The sequence below is a fragment of the Castor canadensis genome, chromosome 9 (genome assembly GCF_047511655.1).
Source record: "Castor canadensis chromosome 9, mCasCan1.hap1v2, whole genome shotgun sequence".
Lineage (NCBI taxonomy): Eukaryota > Metazoa > Chordata > Mammalia > Rodentia > Castoridae > Castor > Castor canadensis.
In genome coordinates, this window is record NC_133394.1 from 33,659,502 (window position 1) to 33,680,280 (window position 20,779).

At 35.1% G+C, this 20,779-nt stretch overlaps 1 protein-coding gene and 1 long non-coding RNA gene across 3 annotated transcripts in view; one reads left to right on the forward strand and one right to left on the reverse strand.

Annotated features, from left to right (window-relative positions):
* The window catches only part of LOC141410852 (uncharacterized), a 108,851-nt gene extending 100,205 nt beyond the window's left edge, over nt 1–8,646 (forward strand). Inside the window, exon 5 of the long non-coding RNA XR_012435625.1 lies at nt 8,336–8,646. This is a non-coding gene — a long non-coding RNA (uncharacterized lncRNA). The remainder of the gene's footprint in view (nt 1–8,335) is intronic.
* Nucleotides 1–20,779, reverse strand: part of Emcn (endomucin) — a 122,310-nt gene that overhangs the window by 69,243 nt on the left and 32,288 nt on the right. For both annotated transcript variants that reach the window (XR_012435624.1, XM_020186414.2), the window contains exons 2-3: nt 11,713–11,823; nt 4,482–4,556 (exon numbers count right to left, since the gene is read on the reverse strand). Coding sequence is in view for 1 of the 2 variants with exons in the window: in XM_020186414.2 (XP_020042003.1) it covers nt 4,482–4,556; nt 11,713–11,823 (186 nt within the window). In the remaining variant the exon portion in view is untranslated. The remainder of the gene's footprint in view (nt 1–4,481; nt 4,557–11,712; nt 11,824–20,779) is intronic.

A 20,779-nucleotide genomic window follows, 5' to 3' on the forward strand; every position in this document is an offset into this window, starting at 1 on the left:
TTGAACCACAATCCTCCTGATCTCTGCCTTCTGAGTAGCTGAGATTACAGGTGTGAGTCACTGGCACTAAGCTCTTTAAATGTACTTTAAACTGATTCATAAAAACATAAAATTGAACAGATTAATGGGATAACGTGATATTTTGGTACACATACACGTTGAATTATGCTCAAATAAGGCTAAGTATATTTTCTCAAGTATTTGCCACTTATTTACAGTAAAAACTTTCAAAATCCTTTCTGCTAGCTTTTTGAAATGCACAGTACATTATTTTTTATCTATAGCCACCCTCCTGTGCAATAGCACTCCTAAATTTCTTACTCTTATTTGACTATAACTTAGTACCTTATGATCAAACTCTCCATGCCCCCCCAACCTCCTCTTCTCAGTCTCTGTTAACCACCATTCTATTCTCATTCTGTATCAGCAGCTTTTTTAGATTCCACATTCAAGAAATATCACATAGTACTTGTCTTTCTGTGCCTGGTTTATTTCATTTAGCATAATTATTTCCAGTTCCATCCAAGTTGTCAGAAATAACAGAAACTCATCTTTTCATGACTAGACACCATTCCACTGTATACATGGACCACATTTCCTTTACCCATCACCATTTAGTGAACATTTAGGTTGTTTCCATTTCTTAAATACTGTGAGCAGTGCTGCAATGAAGATAGGCACACAATGGCTGAGGGTGTGTCTCAACTGGTAGAGCACTTGCCTAACAAGCATGAGGACCTGAATTCAACTGCCATTATTGCCTCCCCCTCCAAAGTAAAAAAACGATGATGGCTGTACAAATGTCTCTTTGACATACTGGTTTCTTTTCCTTTGGATATATACCCAGTGGTGAGATTGCTGGATAGTATACTTGTTCTCTTTCTAACTTTTTGAGGAACCTTTATATGGTTTCCTACTATGGCTATAGTATCTTATATCCTCACCATGGTTTTTTTTTTAATGATAATAGCCATTCTTTCTGGGGTGGAATGAGATCTCACTGTGTTTTTGACTTGCATTTTAATTTATAAGAGAACTGCAATATTAAGATAACATTGACTTTATTCTGGAGTGTTGGGATTTTTAAATCCATGTCCTTTTAAATCTCAGATTTTGGTGTATGTGGGATGCATGAAAAATAAAGCATGAGGAATTTTTTTCTATATTTTGGAATAGGTAAATTTCACACAAGACATGCTTGAAGGAGTCACATTAGTGACAGATTTTAAATGCAGTGAAGAAACCTTGACTCCAAATTTACCCTTAATGAAAACCATTGCCAAGGGCCAAGCAGAAGACTATGAGAAAGGTGGTTTATAATTATCTTGAAATTACTAACGTAGGATTCATTTTATAAATTTTAGGAAACTAAATTTATTGGAAGAAACAGTGGGAACACAAGTTATATTAGTGATTTAATGTGTGATAACAAAAGATTGACTAAACAGGATTATGGATTTTAATCCTACAGGAATAAAGATTAACACCTTTATTCCTTTGGAATTATCTAGGATTGAAATTACAGTATTAGTTTATTTGGAGCCTATAGCAAAATCAGTTATCTGAAAAAATGGTATGAGTGGAAAATGACTCTTTGACAAAGCTGGCATTTACTAAACATATGTAGTAGAACACTAGTGTTGTGGTGTGACATTTGGCTTGGCTTTATATACAAAAAATGCACTTAAATTACTTAGGAATAAGTTCAGTCAATAAGGTAAGAGTTGTCAGGAGCCCATGGCTCAAGCATGTAATTCTATCTACTTGGGAAGCTGAAATCTCGAGATTGGAGCTCCAGGCCAGCCCAAGCAAAAAGTTTGCGAGACCCTACATCAACAGAGAAAAGCTGGGCATGGTGGCCTATGCCTGTCATCCAAGCAATGGCAGGGAGGCATAAAATAAGAGGATTGAATTCCAGACTGGCCTGGGCAAAAAGTAAAACCCTATCTCCAAAATAACTAGAGCAAAAAGGTCTGGAGCCATGGCTCAAGTGGTAGAGCCTTCCAAGCATAAAGCCCAAAGTTCAAACTCCAGTACCATCAAAAGAAAAAGAAAAAAAAAAGAATGGAAAGTAGTAAAACATTGGTAGAAGAAATAGAAGACATTAAAATGGATCCATGCTTATGGATCAGAAAAATTAATATTGTTAAATTGCCCATACACCCAAAACAATGCACCTATTCAGTACACTCCTATTAAAATAGCCAAAGCAATTCTGAGAAAGAAAAATAAAGCTGGAAGCATCACATTTCTGATTTTTAGATCAATTACAAAGCTATAGTAATCAAAATAGCATAGTACTGGCATAAACACACACATACACACATGCACACAGAACTATGGGGCAAAAATAGAGAACCCAGAAATAAATTCAAATATACATAATCACTAATTTTTGACAAGGACACCAAGAGGTCACAAAAGGGAAATGATAGTCTCTTCAACAAATCATGTTGAGAAACCAGATTTTCATAATGAAAGAGTAAAATTCGAACTTATCTGACACCATACAAAAACATAAACTCAAAATTAATTTAAAAAATAAACTAAATTTAACCTGAAACCACACATTGGCCTTGAGAAGGATTTTTTGGCTATCACACTAAAAGCTCAGGCTACAAAAGCAAAATATATAAACAACACTATCTCAAACTAAAAACCTGCACAGAAAAGGAAACAACCAACAAAATTTAATGGCAACCAGTTAATTGGAGAAAATACTTTCAAATCATATAAGAGTTAATGTCTAAAACTTGTAAAAGCCCATAAAACTCAACAGCAGATAAAACAAGTCAATTAAAAATGGGTTAAGAAACTAAGGAACATTTCTTAAGTAAACATACAAATGACCAACAATGCACAAAGGAATACTATTCAGTGCTTAAAAAGAACATGAATGCACAGGAAGGGCATTATGCTACATGAAATAATCCTGGCACAGAAAGGCAAATACCATAAAAATCTTAAAAAATAAAATAATACACAAAGATAGAGAATAAAACAGTAGCTCCCAGGGCTGATGGGAGAGCTTGAGGAGATATGGATTAAAGGATACACAGTAGCTGAAAGGCACTGTTTTTATTTTTGTCATGGCATTGTTATAGCTTTGTAAAGGAAATAAAGTGTGACTCAGGAACAGTTGAACTGCCATTTTTGAAAACTGTAGTACACAAAAATTACCAACCATGTCACTGGTGGGCCCCACGTGGTGGTTGAGAAAGAATACTTTCTTTATTTTCTGGTTTCAGAATGCACATTTATTTTTTGTTTTATTATGAATGTAATTTTTAAAAACTACTTTTAAAATGTGTTGATGAATCCCTGTTTATAACAGGTTTATTAGGGAAACCTAAATAACTACATTTGGTGGTAAAAGAGAAAAATGAGTATGTCTACCTTGCCCCTCACACATGACCATCCTGCTTCACACGTAGCAGTTCTACTTCTATTTGTTTGAAATATTGGCATTTTGGGCTTCTTTAAAAGATTTTATGTGAACTATTTCTGTGATTTAAACAAATAGACAAGAGTGGCCTAACTTAACATGAGTTTCCTAAAATGGTAACCTCACCTATCTACTCTCAGAGCAGTAGATAAAAAGAGAGTAGTAGAAGAGGGAGCACTTTCCAACTCATTGTAGAGATTGCTATTACCCTGATATCAAAACCAGACAAAAACAGGAGAAGAAAAGAAAACTACAAACCTACGTGTCTTATGAATATAGACAGAAAAATCCTTAACAAAATAATACAAGAGAAAAGGCATTTTGAAAATTCAATACCCTTGCATGATAAAAGCATGAAACAAACCGATGAGAGAAGGGAACTTCCTTATTCTGATAAAGGACATTTATGAAAAAAATCCATAACTAATATCATACTTAATGGTAAAATAGCGATAATTTTCTTTTATAATTAGGAAGAAGACAAAGATATCCTTTCTTACTACTTACATAATTCTGGAAGTTCTAGTCAAGATGACTAGACAATAAAATGAAATAAATGAGAGGCATGCATATTGGCGAGGAAGACATAAAGCCATCTCTATTTGTAGATGACATCATTTTGTATCTAGAAAATTCTAAGAAATACATTCAAACACACACACAAAGAGAACCAATAAATGAGTTCAAAAGTGTCAGGATATATTAACATATGCAAATAAACTGTATTTCAATATAATAGTTCTGAGTAATCTGAAGTTGAAATTAAGAAAAATGAGTTTATTTACAAAAGCAAAAAAAGTGAATTATATGAGTAAAAAAATGAACAAAAGTGCAAGTCTTCTCCACTATAACATCACGGAAAGAAATTAATGTTAGATAAATGGAAAGCATTCCACGCTTGTAGACTGGAAGACAGCAAACTCTTGTAATATACTAAAAAAGTCACTGAATTGTACACTGAACAAGGGTGACAATTATGGTATATAAATTATATGAATAAGTATTTAAATGATGGCAAAAATGAATCAGTACTCACCTTCACTTTTACCTGTTGTTAATGAAGTAGGTGTTGGTGTCACAGGCGTTTTTGATAGTTCATTGTTGGTTGTTCCTAATTTGATATAATAGATGACATTATTACTAATTAAAATCTCATCTCACCTTTTAAGGAATAAATCAGTCAAATTTGGTAGTAAACTAGACTTCTTCTGCAGAGGTACTACATAAGCCTTTGTCTAACTTTTCAATTTTCCAGCTCCTTCTGTCTAAAGAGGAATTTTATGAATATAAATGCTTGGGTGGCTGATTTAAACACACACACACACACACACACACACACACACACACACACACAGAGGCACACACAAATTTTTGTATGACAGATCTTAGTAAGTTTCCACTGTGGATTTTTACCTGGGTATCATTAAGTATGCAAAATGCATTGCAAAAAAATCTAAATTCCAACAATTTAAAATAACTTCATTTTTTCCTGTTGAAAAACAAATGACCTGGTCTACAGATGCTAGGAATGTCATGATTTCTTTTTCAGAATTACATTTTGCTTTGTTAGTTTAGTTGTGTTAATGATAATTCTAAATAAACATAATTCATAAGTCAACTTGAAAACTTCTATTATCAATTTGTTCATTCACAAAACATTTCTTCAATCCTTGTTTTATTCTCCTTCCAGACTCTTGAGGGAAGCATTCAACTCATAATATCTTTTTAATCTGAGTAACAGCAAGAATAATTCCTGGCGATTAGTGAATGTTTCAAATTTCTGAGGACAATGAGGATCAACTAGGACAAGGATCTGCCTTAAGGGGCCAACACGATTCATCACTCTCTTCTTTTTGGGAGGGGGGTGGTGGTACTGGAGTTTGAACTCAGGACCTTGTGCTTGCCAGACAGGTGCTCTGTCTTTGAGCTATACCTCCAGTCCCCCCTTTTTTCTGGTTATATTTGAGATAAAGGTTCACTTTTTGCCCAGGCAAGCCTGAACTATGATCCTCTTGGTTTACACTTTTGCAGTTGCTGGGATGACATGAACTTTTTTTTGCTCAGCCTGTCCTGGAATCCTGATCCTTCCAATTTTAATCTCCCAAGTAGCTTGGATTGCAGGTGCCAGCCATTTGCACCCGGAAAATCTTACTTCTTATATGTATGCATGCTATATTTGGGGGAAGAGCTATTTGGCTCTGAGCATTTCATCTAATGCTTTGAAACCCTAGGAGAGTTTTAAAGGTGAGTTGGCTGGCAGATATTAAGAAGACACACAAGAAAGGTAAAACCTGTGGAAGAGGGCTGAGGACAGACTTCAATGCAAGTAGGGAAAGCTTGTCTACTTGCTGCTTGTTGGGGAGCGTAGGGCACTATAGCAATGCAAAGAAGCTGTCATAGGCAGATTCTCCAAATTATATTGTAATGTGGAGAGAACCTAAGCATCCAGGATGTTCTAAAAGTCTTTTAGAATCTTAAATGGTTGTATTTTAAAGGAAGAAACCAACAAAGGAAGCCTTATTCCTAAAAGCTGGTTTGAGATTTTCATATTGCCCACTCACATGAGGCCAACACCTCAGGAGTAAGGAAGTAACCATAGAAGTGATGCATCCTGTCGTGTCCCCTTTATGCCTTTGCTTTCACTTCATTACTTCTCTTAGCATTCTTGGTACCAATAAAAAAAGAACCATTTTTTGGAGGGTGGGAGTGGGACTGAGGTTTGAACTCAGGCCTTCATGCTTGCAAAGTGGGTACTCTACCACTTGAGCCACACCTCCAGTCCATTTTGCTATAGTTATTTTGGAGATGGAATCCTGTGAACTATTTGCCCCAGCTCGTCTCAAACCACCATCCTCCCAATCTAGAATTACAGGCATGAGCCACTGTACCTGGCCTCAGGAAAAACAAATTTTTTAAAATCACATTCCTGTTATCCTTTGCTGGTATGTGTCTCACATGTTGCTTGGAAATTAGAAACATAATGTCAACTAGGACACATATAATGATAAAATGAATATAAATAAAGGGTCCAGTGTGTACAATTTCTGAGTTTTCAAAGCCCTTCCGCCATTTCTTTTATACCTATCCTGGTTTCACATTTGCTAAAGGAAGAGACAGAAAAAAGTTGAGCTTCAGACTCACTATTCAACTAGAATTACCCATTTGCCTTCTGTTTTAGCCATAGTCTTTGCAAAACCAAAAAACTGTACATTTCTTATGGTTCCTAAGCTTGTGTGCAAACAGGTTTTGTGATTTTGTTGCTAATCATTCTATATAACCAGTGTAACAATCTTTATACATAAACACAAGTTATTTTATCTTCCACATTCATTAAGGTACATTTGACAAGTAAATTTGTGTATGTTAAAAGTATACAGTGTGATCTTTGATAATGCATATGTTGTAACAATCAGGCTAATTAACATGTCCATCACTTCAGGTAGTTCATATGTCTTTGTGTATTGTGAGAATAATAACACTGTTTTAGACCTATTGCTAGTTTTTGAATACTCACTTTAAATTACTAGCAAGCATTGTTCATATATTGTAGAGAAATTCTCCTTATGTCCTGGATATGTTATAGTTCTGAAGCATAAATGCATATCAGTACTACAGTATCTCAGTAACTAATGGTAACTATTTCTATTAATTCTCTGTGCATCAATAATGATTTACTTTCAAATGGTTGATCTGTGAAATGTACTGAAGCTAATGTAAACATTAAAAGGAATACTATAGCTATATATATTTAAGGATATTACATCATTTAAATAAAAAATGTTTAAATTGTCATTGGAATATTATAATTCTATTGTGTAAAACTTTTTAGTGAACTAGCATTTATATCATGTTCCAAAATAACATTCAAAAGCTGTGTTAGATTCCATTTGGACCACAAATGTTTCAAGAAAATGTCTAATTTGTAAATATTTCATATTTTGTGAGTAAAATGGTAACTTTACCACTTCAAAATTCTTTGAAAAGAAGAAACCAAAGAATCATATATAAAGATATCTCAGGTTGTTCATTTGCAATTCAGACTTGAGGACAGAAAGACAATGAATGGAAGGAGACAGTGGAGAAAGATGAGATACCCAGTTCCATTTAACATGAGAAAATTTACAAGAATGCTTTTTAAAAGTCTGTTCTATTTAGCTTTACCTATTTACTTTCTACATAGAGGACATACAACTCAAACATCACCATACCTAGGCCCTTATGTGAAATAGACGGCCAAAATATCTAGTTCTTGTACTGATTGTTAGGGTGAACCAAAAGAAGCTGCCTTTGGATTTGACTCCCCCATCCTTGCAGGCATCTTACTGACAACCCACCACCCACTGGAAGGACCACATCTAGCCTCAAGGAAATGACAAGCCACCACCTCACCAGGGGGTCTGAAGCTGAGCAAATTACCTAATTACCACTTATCTCCTCTAGCTTTCCCTAGGGATGGTTGACTCTAATCAGGAAGAATTTTCCCACCCAGTGGGGTTAGACCACTCCCCTATATCTATTCCAAGTCTCTAAGTGGCTAGGGGCTCCAGCTTTCTTGTTCTTTCACAAACAATAAACCCTATGCTGGTATTTGAGTCATCTCTCTGCCTCTTCCATGCCTCTTTCCTTTCTAACACTGACCTCAGTTGAAATTGAATCCCAATTTGGTACCAGAAAATTTAGTATCAGTGCTGAGAAATTTTTATTCCTTCAGTATAATTCCACTCATTAAAAATATTTGTTAAATGTTTTTGAAGCAAACTGAACAACAATCAACATTTTCAAAACAAAATGTCAGTCTATTTTTGTATCCTAGAAGTTTATTTTATGAGGGTGGTTTGCAGTATCTACCGAATGTTGATTTTTAACTTTGGTCTTTTGGCCTTTGCACAGAATGGGCAATGTACATGGAGGACGAGGTCACATCCCATCTCTCTAATGGGGTAACTCTGAAGGCAAGGTCTGCTCCAGGCAATGCTCCAGCAATCAGTTCTGCCACTGTGGCTAAGCTGCTGAAGGAAATTCTCATCTCACTCACATTTTTTTTTTTTTAACTTTTCTGATGATAGAATTTCTGCCATTGGCAAGAGAAAGAACATTTATGTTCTTTAGATAGATATAAGCACTATTATACCAACTGTCTTTTGGCCTTTAAAAAAAGAAAATCCCATTGGAAAGCCTTGAATTAAAATGAAAATAAATAAGCTTCTGTGTGTTCTGTTTTATTTTTTAAAATTTTTATTGTCACTAAGAGGGCTGTGTTGGCCATGAGCAAGGAAAATAAGGACTTGTTTCACTATAGGTATGACTTTTTGTTTTATTGTATAATTGAAAAATGGTTAATTTGGAAAATGGAACAATATATAAAACTCCCCCACATTTAAACTCCTCATAGCCCTGAAATTAGGGAGCTAAATATACTAGTTTAGAACACAAGAACTAAAGCCAAACATTCTATCATTTTCATTTCTGAATAATAACTGCATTACCTTTAGGAGGGGAGGTAACACCTATTATACACTATCCAATTCATGTGTACCCTTAATAGACAAATTGTGACTTTATGAGTGCCTCCAGCTACTTGACGGCTCAACTCAATCTGTCACCATGCCAGACTTTCTGTTGTTCACACTGGATTGAGCAATTGTGAGCACCCCTGCTTATTATGGAGTGTAAGAAATTATAGCAATGTAAACAGGCTGTCTGAGGCAGACTCTCCAAATTATATTGTAATATGGAGAGTACCTAGTTACTCAGGACATTCTAAAAGTCTTTTAGACACTTATATATGATTGCATTTAAAAGAAGAAACCAACAAAGGAAGTCTTATTCCTAAAAACTAGGGTGGAGATTTGACATTGCTCACTCTATGAGGCCAACATCTTGGAAGTGAGGAAGTAACTATGGAAGTGATGTGTCCCTTTTTGTGCCCCCTTCATCCCTTTGCACCTCACTTTCTCAACTGGTTGCATCAGAGAACCCAGGATGGACTTTCCTTCCTCCCTCCGGCCCCTACTCAGGACTATATTCACAGTTACTAGCTTACAGTGCTTAAAATTTTTCTAAATGGATATTAGGTAATATAAAGTACTATTACTAATATGGAAGGTTTTATAATATCATAGTAACTGTGTAATAAATTCTCCATAATTTTGAGATACATATTAATGTGCAGAGATAATATTAAATTCCAAAAAGTCTATATTCACTTCAAAATACTGAGAGTGGAAAAAAAGGAAAAAGGAAGAAACAAAAAGAATCAAATGTGGTAAAAACTAGAAAGAAATTGATTTGAGAAGATGGATATGTGGGAATTAATATATTCTCTATTTTTCAGTGTATTTGAACATTTATATACAAATTAATAAGAAGTACATTTCTCTTGAGGCAGGCTAGAAGCAGGGAAAGTTCAGGACTCATTTGTTTATGTAGGTTGACAACATATACAGGCTCATGGATGGCCCAGACCACCCTCACCTGTCTGGGAAGAGTGCATGTCTCTCCCCACTCATTCATTATTGGATGGAAATCACCTGGTTCCTCCCTTTCCATAGATTAGTGTAAATTTTAAAAGTACCCGAGAAAGAAAAGCATGCATTCTTGACCTCCAGACTCCACCTGCACCCACCATGCTCCCTGTTGTATTTTCCTTCCCTAACTTTTCACAAACCCCATTTACACCTATGTGTCCTGCAATGGATTCTTTCCATGGGATACAAAGAATGTGGAAGTCTTCTGATCAGACTGAACCAGCGCCATTAACACTCTGACCTATCACAATTTTGTAATTTATTTTAATTGACTGTAGATAATTTAAAATTCATCTGAAAAACTTTCAGAAAACATAATAATTTCTATTAGTTGGGTAATATAATTCAGTGTAAAAAGCCACAAAAAGGAGCATAAAGAAATATATCTGTGTTGTGTGTGTGTGTGTGTGTGTGTGTGTGTGTATTATGCTTATACCTACTTTCTCTGTATTGGTATCTATGTGGTATATTCTTAATGACAAAAATAATATATATTTTTTACCAAATTTGTGCCAATTTTATGTTGAAGTCTCAAGTGGAAACTCACACACAGAGAGACAAGCAAATATTTGTACTTTGTAAAAGTGCTAGAATGGTCAAAACCTGGGAACACAGGGTTGAGATTTTTTTTTTAATAAAATAAAAATTACTGCATACAGGATTTGTCTAGAGGACTCACAGACCATGGTTTCCTAATTGTGTTATTTGGCACTTCCCCTTGTTGCAAATACTGCTGGGACAATATTCTGAGAATAAAATTCCCCATGCTGCCCTCATTGGTAATGTTTCTCCTGGTTTGATCAACACGTCATCGTAGAAGATTGGTTTGCTTTCATCTTAGAATTAAACATTGCAGAAATAGATTTTGATCATGATACCTTTATCTCTGAGAATCACCTCATTCAAGCCCTGTGAACTAGTCTTTCTTGTGTTTTGGGGCTTAGTCTTAGAATAAAAGCTAGGAGAAGATAGAGAGGTAGAAAGACAGTAGTAGGAATTTCAGTCCTCCATTCATTCAGAATGTTTGATTTTCTGGTCTTTTGCTGATCTTAGCATTCAAACAATAGTTCCTGTCCTTAGGCAATCAATTAGTAATCACATTATTTTTTTTCCTGCATTGAATACTCAACTGATTGCCACACCTCACTTTTGGGTGTTGAAGAATGGACGATTAGATTGACAACCCCTTGGGTTTTTAATTCAATGATTCTAATGGCTTTTTAAAATTTTTATAGATGAGAGGATAAATTCCCTTTAATACCCAGCCTAAAAAGTTGATAGTTGTCACTCAGTCCAGTAACAAATATGATGACATTGTTACTGAAACTTACAAATTAAATCTGTTATCAGCAAAGTCAACTAATAAAATCAGTCTGTAATTATTATAGCTTCATCTTGGTCACTGTGCTGTGTAAGTGGAAAACTGGAATATTTAGAAAGATATTCTTGTGACTTAGGCATGGTAATCTTTTTCTTCTGTAAAAATAAACTCTGTGTATGTAACATTCATGAAAAGATCATTCTTGAACAAGAAGTGTTCTAAAAGAATATCAACAAAGACACCAACTGTGATCTCAACATTCTGTATACAACTCAAAATCACACATGGATTTCAAAATAATGAAATAGTACAGATTTTAATAACAGACAGATATAAGAGCTCAAATTATTGGCCTATATGTAACTATAAACGTTTTACTTTTGCTTGTTAAACTAAATTCTCCTAAGGGTTAATCCTACCTTTAGGAGTTGTTCCAAGTGTTGCATTGATAGTAGGAGTTGGTGCTGCCTTTGTGTCTGGTGTTACAGAGGCTTTTGCTTTTGTTGTAGAATTCACTGGTGATGGAACATCTGCAAAAAAATAAATTATGTTAAAGTAGCAACAGACTTGTATATTTTAACAACACACAGTAAACTACATATACTATTGACATAGGAAGTAGGATAGAGATTTGTAACTAATTCCTAGTGGTAATGAATTGTCCTTAGCATAACATTTGTTACTTGATGCTTATGCTTTTCATCAATGGTTTGAGTTTTCAAAGGCAGCAGGCAGGAGCAGTCTGTGGCATGGGAACTAAATAATATCTGAGAAAACAAATGTGAAATAATTGTGTAAATATATACATAAACATAATTGCATGTATATATAATCGTATATACACTATATACACACAAATATATATAATAAAATATAATATATTATATTATATATAATATAATATTATATTATATATATATATATATAAAATCCCTGAGTAACCAGGATTACAGGTATGCCTGGAAAATTTTTAATTTTTTTTTGGCAGTTTGAACTCAGGGCATTATGCTTGCTAGGCAAGCACTCTACTACTTGAGCCACACCCCCTAGCTCTTTTATGCTTTTGTTGTTTGCCCTCGGCCAGCCTCAAAATATGATCCTCCTACTCATGCCTCCTGTGCAGCTGGGAGCACAGGCATGCACCACCATGTCTGGCTTATTGATTGCGGTGGGGGGTTTTACTAACTTTTTACCTGGGCTGGCCTAGAACTGGGACCCTCCCTATCTCTGCCTCCTGAGTAGCTGGGATTACAATGTAAGCCACCATGCCTGACCCAAAATTTAATATTTGTAAGCCAATGAGATGAAATAATTTAACCTCACCAGATGAAATAATTACACAGACACTCCCTGGTCAGTGGATGTTTTACTATTTTCATAACACATTAAAGTTATGAAGTGATAAAATGTCAATATTGTCATATATCATCTTGCTCTATACACTCCTCTTTCTATATATATACTCATAATTCTTTTATATTTTATGCTTTATGTAAAGTATAATTTATACATGAGCTATGAAATGCATAATTTATGTTATATATTTATTTTATATGTACTTTATCATGTATAATTCTACATCTTATACATATATTTGTTATATGTAATTTGTACTTTATATATAAATAGTATCTACAATATCTAAAATAGAGTTAATATAAGATGTACATTATGTAGTTTATTTTTAATCTTTACATATAAAGGTTTTATGACATATTTATAGACATGTATGAGAAGGAGAGAGAGAGAGAGAGAGAGATGGGCCAAAGAAAGACACTAAACTTCTAAGAAATTCAACACCTACAAAATTTTGGGTGATGGAGCCACCACAAAGCTGCATTTTCAGGCTATTCCTCTAAGTTGTTTGAGCAACCAAAGGCATGAAAATGAAGGTAATAAATTGTGAATTGTATTGCATATTTCTTTTTAATAATAATTCTTAAAACTTTTATTTGAGTATATGAGGGAATTTGTCTTCTGTAAGATCCAGCATTGGAAAAATCACCCTTCATTATCATATTTTCAAAGTGAAATATGTAAGGCTTGTGTCTTCCTATTCCATGAAAAGATTTGTTCACACAAAATTATTGGAATTTACTATTATTTTTATAATTCTAATCCTGTATTTTATTGCTCTCATTTTGGGACACTCACTGTTATGTTACAGATCAAATTGTAGCAAGTGTCTACAAAGGATTGAGAAAAAACATTAAAATCTGTGCAATGCACTGTTTCTACATCACTCCTTGGTCTGTACAGAATGTATATAGTAGGATGTTATTAAGAGGATAGACTTTGAATAATAAAGACTTGAATAATCGTGCTCAAATCCCAAACTGGGTATGCTATAATGGTAAATGTATGTCATTATTATGAACTCTCAAATTTAAATTATATTTTAAATTTTCCTCTTTGAATTGGAGAAAAACCAATATCTGGCATATCAGTGCAAAGCATTAGCTTAGGTGTCATGAAATTGAGTGTATTTGCTGTTTCATTTTATAGCCATGCAGTGCTCTGGAGTGTTAGCTCTTAGCACTGACTTTGCTGACAGACACAGTAAACAGAAATTGCTGATGTGTTTAGCACATAGAGGTGTGCTCAGAACATACAGAAAGACCACCACATTTTCACAGGCTTTATGGAAATCAAGTCAAAAGCTCTTTTCATCTTTGAAACCACGCTTCATACCCTTGATGTGGCCCTCCCCAGCTCCAATATTCATCAGGGAGCAAAAACATGGTCTATGTGGGGCTATCTGTTATCTATGAGCCATTTTGTTCTAGATATCTTTCTTTTGGTCTTAGATTCTATGATTTAACACAAATTTCTAAGTTTATAAATTGAAATTGATGAAATTATTTGAAGAAGTACACTATTTAAATCAGGCCAGTCAGTAGTACACATTGTAATTCCAGCTACATGGTTATGGAGATGGGAAGATCACAATTTGAGGATAGCCAAGGCAAAGATATAGTGAGACTCCATCTGAAAAAACAACTTTGATGTGGTGGTTCAACCTACAATTCCAGCTAGGTGGGAATTGTGGCCAGGCAAACTCCTAAGACCCTATTTGAAAAATAAGCAAAAAAGGGCTGTAGTCCTGGCTCAAGTTTAGAGCACTTGCTTAGTGAGCTCAAAGTGCTGAGTTCAAACTCCATTACTGCCCCAAAATAAAAAGCATACACCATTTAGACTGGAAATTTTACTGTAAATAGCTTGAATTAGCCCCATCTGTTTATTTCATAAATAGTAACAATCTTAATTTCTAAGCATAAAAATGTATCCAAAAGTTTTCCTTCCCTCCTCCTACCTTCTCTCTTCCCCTCTTCTTTCCTTCCTCCCCTCTACCTTTCTTTAATTTTCTGTCTTCTGCAATACTTATTTGGCCATTATTTATACGAAAATCATGGTAAGATACAGAAAAAGGTGCTATGGTGTACCACATAGTTTCATCCTCAAGTAACTTTCAATCTGGTAGGGAACATAGGTCTGTGTACAGTAAATAATGCAGCATATACCGTGTAGGTTGAATGGACAAATGTTTTTCAGACTGTGACTGGTGATACAATTATGGATAATTAAATCATTTCAGGAGATTATAATAAGAACTTTTGCCAAATGAAAAAGTGAAGAGATTGGAACTTTAAGAAAAGCCAAATTTCCAAAAAGGGGCCTAAATAGCTAACTGGGCCTCAACTCAAAATGGAGCCATTTGCTGACTGAGGAGGGAGGTGTGTGACACACATATATTCCTGGAATTACCACACACTCAGCTTTGTGGCCTTTTCCCAGGTGGGTCCTGTTTCTTCTGCCAAGACAAACAGTGCCCTTTCCCAAATATCATTTTGCTACCTGAATCTGACCAATGAGCAGTGATCCACAATGGACCAATCAGGACTGAGCATTTCCCACACACTCACATCCTCATTCACAAAGGTCAGCGAGAGGAGGAGCCAGAGCCTTCCTTTGTTCCTCCGAAGCACACTTTCATTTGGGATCAAAGGATGTGTATCTGTGGTTTGCAAACCATTTTCTATTATTTGAAATAAAGGCTTTTTTTCTTAAATTTTTTCCAAGTAAATTTTTGTTCACAGAGACAGTATTAGAGCATTATTATAAATAATGAGGGTATTATTTCATGAAGTTTTTGTGTAGGGATGTATATGTGTGTGTAAATCAATGTGAAATTTACTATTAAATTTGGAAGCTGCTGGACAAACAGTAAGGCAGGCAAAGGTTTATAAGATGACTACTCAGATGGCATGGACAATGAATATTTCATGACAGACTTAAGGTAGAAGATAGACCTTAAAGACCAAGTAGTATGTCTACCCATGGAGAGGGAAGGGCAGGGGCGGAGCTCTGGAACGAGGAAGTGAAAATACTTGAGAAGACCTTAAATAGTTCAGTTTGACTGGATTGCCTTGTACAGTGAATGGACACGGTGGACATTGAGAATATACTGGAGGCCAGGTTGCAGAGGACCATGAACACCAAGCTTAGGACTGAATTTTATCAAGCCAATGGAGAAACACAGAAAGTGACCACAGAAGCAGAAATGTCACTGTAGGGAAAATGATGTCCTATCATGGAACAAAGAATGGGAAAACACCAGTTGAACCAAACTGCAAGCCCTCATTTTATCTATTTGCCAGGTCCTCTGCCCTGCTGACATCATCATGTAGCAATGAGTTCATACCAGTGACTTGATGCAAACTGAAAGTGGGCAAATTTCTAACCACTGATGTGATGAGTTTGTGACATGCTGTCGGGCTTTTCCTTCTCATCTTCTAAAGCACACTTGGCCACTGATTTCTCCTGAATAAAACGTTAATCCATTAGCACTCATTATACCTCCATTATTTGTTCTTTGGATTCTCAACAGAAAACGTTCCCTCTTTTGACAAGATGTGAAAACAATCAAAAGTATTGGGTATGCCCAGTTCCGTGTTAGCATGAGATGTGGATTATCTAATCCTGACAAAGATACCAAGAGGCCAACCCTTTTATGACCACCATTTTATCAATGAGGGCACTGCCAGCCAAAAAGAATAAATATCTTGTCCACTTAGATGCCAGAAAATGATACAGTTGGAATTTTAATTGAGACCGACTTGACTTCAGAGAACAAGCCTATGACCACCACGTATCTAGTGATGAGAAGGTGACACTGTACAAAGCTATCCCCCAGCTCCACCTGTTCTCTACCTGTGATAGGATGTGACATATAAAGGGAGAAAGCCACTAGATACCCAAGTGCTTTTCCTTAGGGACTTGTGATGAGGAAATAGACAAAATACTTCACTATTTCTTTCTTAAAAATTACAATCTTTCATGCTGTCATATATACATATACACATATGTTTTTCCATATTAGATTTAAATCTTTAAAGGGAAGTTCTGAAAGACTAAATATATTTAGCCTTACAGAATAAAAATAGAGAGTTGTTCAGTTTGAAAAATTCTGCAACCAACACTTGCTCTTATGATTTGGTTGAAAAGAATTATTCCTTCTAACTACCATAGTGGAACATTTTATTGACCACAATGCAACTAACTACCAGATATGCTTTCACTGTATTATGTGTAAATTTCTTCTAGGTTCGATTTGATCTGATAATAAACAACTGAAGAAAGTAGTTTATTCAGAAGTACTTGTCTCATTGTAGGAAATGGGGAGATAATGCTTTTTTTTCTCTATTTATCTCCATAGTGATTTATTAAAGATAAATTTAACAAGGCAACTGCAGCCTCATGACTTTGCTTGTGCCAAACCAGATAGTGCGGCTCTTGGTATGTTGAAAGAGAAACAGATGGTATATTGTCCTGATTCCACCCTTCCCTGTTTACAGAATTGGAGAGCACAAGGAATACTATGATACCAGCTTTATTTGTTATCAAAGGAGGAATCATTATTGGAGTTTTAATAAAATTTTATTTTTTATTTGGTGGGTTTTGTAGCTTTTTGAAAATAATATACAAACCTATGTGTGTGAATATATATGCTAATTATGAAAGTTTTATGATAGATTTATGCTAAACTATTCCCATAGCTTCTGAAATAATTCTGCATTCTCTGAAGATCAAGATAGGAATTTGTGAACTTGCCTATCTTGATGTTGAAAATTCAGATTATGGCTGGAAGCCAAACATATTTTCAGTTAGCTACTCCAGTCTTTTTAGGCATGTTTCATAATTGCATTTCTATAATTCATAGTCTCTAAAATAATTTCATTCATCTTCATAATAGGCATCTCTTACTCCACTTACCTTTCCTTTTTTGGGTAGTAGATTATGTCTTCTCTACTAACTCTATGTCTAAAATCCACTAGAAATCCATGGCTAAATAGGATAGATCTTAGGCCAGGCATGGTGCCTCATACCTGTAATCCCATCTACTCAAGAGACAGTGATTGGGAGGATTGCAGTTAAAGGCCAAGCCAGGCAAAAAGTTAACAAGACCCTACCTCAACCAATAAGCCAGGCATGGTAGTATACACATGGCCAGCTATGCAGAAGGCCATAGATGGGAGGGCTGGGGCTGGCCCCAGCTGAAAACATGAGACCCTACCTGAAAAACAATTAAAGCCAAAAAGGGCTGGGGGTGTGGTGAGAGTGATACAGTACTGCCTAGCAAGTGCAAGGCTCTGAGTTCAAACCCCAGTACCTCCTGAACCAAACTCAAATAAACAAATCAAAATGAAAAGATAGATCTTGCTTCTAGCTAGGTAAAACAAAACTGAAGGGCAGTTACTCAGAATTCTGAACTTTGAAAGCTGGAAATAATTTTTGATATCTTTGTATAACACAATCTTTGAATTTTCTTGCTTAGAAAATGAAATGAGTTTAAAGTAGTTTCAAGAGATCATAGCAATAATTACTAGAAAAGTCTGCTTGATTTCCATTTCAGTAATCTTCATTATGTGATTTAGAAAATTTGTTTTTGTTTCCATCTCTACTATTTGGGTATGTGAGATGCACTTTCCTCTGAACTATCTCTGAAAAAATACTTACTTTGCTAGCTTTATACATAAACATAATTTCAGAAAGATTTAAACTCTTGAAGAAAACAGAATGATTTCTTCAGAAATTTATAATTACAGTACATATAAAATGCTAGTTACCAAATGGTTTTATAAATTTTCCAGTGTAACACTATAGGTAATAATCTTAACCTAGAGCAACTAATCTATAGAATTTGTGGCAAGACAATATTACTTCTCAACATCTTAAAAGGTATTATTTCTACAAACCCATATTGTTTCATGCAGTGTTACCTTTTGTATATTCCTGCCTACTGAAGTCTTGAGTTTCTTAAAAGATTTTTTTTATCTTAGAATAAAATAATTGCCAAACTCCTCAGTTATGATTTTGGAGACACTTGGCCCCTTATTGATTAAGGTATACAATGAACATAGATCCAATTCTTAAACTGGGATCTTATAAATGATGAGAGCAATGATTTCATAGTAATTTATCAGTAATTGCTACTGCAATTCTTTTTTTAAGCAAATTTTTATTAGGAAATATTATATGGGGGGATTCATAGTGACAATTCTGATAAGACTTTTATTGTACATTAGCTACATTGTCCACATCATTTCTCCCCCTCAGCCCTCTCCCCATCCCACTTAAAGCAATTGCAAGGTTATTTAGTTCTGTGTCCTATAGGTATTTGAAGTCCATTAACCATATACTGCCACTTTAATCTTCCTTCACCCTCCCTTTTCCCATTCAACACCCCCCTCACACTGTGCCTATTTTTTAGTCCCAATTTTCATTGCTAATATTTAAGTTGATATACAAAGGGGTGTCTCAATGTACACCCTCTGTGGGTGTGCTTTACTCTGGTCTGGTCAATGCCTTCGAATAGTCTCCCTTACCCCTTTACCTCCCTATCCTGTTTTTCAATAGTTTTCAGTGCACAATCCTTATATCCTCTACCCTCACATACTGTGGTAAGCATTATTACTGTTGCTCTATCATTCTTTTTTCCTTTCTCTCTTTCCCCAAGTTCCTTAAAGTAGTTCCACTGTTACAAACATGTTCTACATTTAAGTTTGTATGTAACCATGCTTGCTTTTGTATATATGTTTATCTTTGGATCTATCTTCCCTGTATGAGGGAAAGCATGTGTCTTTTGTGTATCTGATCCTGGCTAACTTTACTTCGCATGATTTCCTCCAATTGCATCCATTTACCTTCAAGCCCCACATCATTATTCCTTGCTGCTAAGTAATACTCCATTGTGTATATGTACTACAATTTCTTGATCCATTCATCAGTTGTAGGGCATCTGGATTGTTTCCAGAGCTTGGCTATTGTGAATAGTGCTGTAATTAACATCAGTGTACAGGTGTGTCTACTGTATCCTGTCTTACGTTCCTTTGGGTAGATGCCAAGGAATGGTATCACTGGCTCGTATGGCAGTTCTATCTCTAGTTTTTTGAGGAATCTCTATACTGCTTTCCTTAGTGGTTGTACTAACTTGCATTCCCACCAGCAGTGTATAAATAAACATTCCTGTTTGCCACATCCTTGCCAGCATTTGTTGTTATTATCCTTGATTATGGCCATTATAACTGGGGTGAGATGAAATCTAAGTGTTTCAGAGTTTCTGGCCTTATATCAAAGTCTTTGATCCACTTTGAGTTGATTTGGTACAGGGTGAAAGAGCAATCTAGTTTCAATCTCTACATGTAGTTATTCAGTTTTCCCACTAGCATTTGTTGAAGAGGCTGTCTTTTCTCCATTGTGTGTTTTGGGTTCCTTTGTTGAAGATCGGCGTGGGTTTGTGTCTGGATCTTCTATTCTAATCCATTGGTATTTCTGTCTGTTTTTGTGCCAGTACCATGCTGTTTTTATTGTTATGGCTCTGTTGTATAGTTTGAAGTCAGGTATTGTAATGCCTCCAGCTTTGGACTTTTTGCTCAGAATTGCCTTGACTATTCGAGGTCTTTGTGTTTCCATATGTATTTCATGATTGATTTTTCTATTTCTATGCAGAATGTCATTGGAATTTTGATAGGGATTGTGTTGAACATGTAGATTGCTTTTGGTAGTTTGGCCATTTTCAAAATGTTGATTCTACCAATTCATGAGCATGAAAGTTCTTTCCACCTTTTGATGTCTTCTTTAATTTCTCTTTTCAGTGGTTCATAGTTTTTATTAAAAATTCTTACTATTTGATAGATACTGTATGTTTTCATTATTAGTAACTGACCATTAGTGAAGTATAAGCTGAAAATTCCAATTTCTCTTACATAAGGCACTATTTATAAATATAGCAATATTTATATAGGAATGTAATAAAGTATACTAAATAAATGTAAATGAAACAGGGTATTACTTTCTATATTTTCATTAAACAACATTAATTAAAGACATGACATCAATTTAGGATTCACATTAGCACATTTTAACGCTAATGGTGAACCTTCTCTTTTAACGTGAGAGATGACTTTGGTTCAATGGCAACCATAT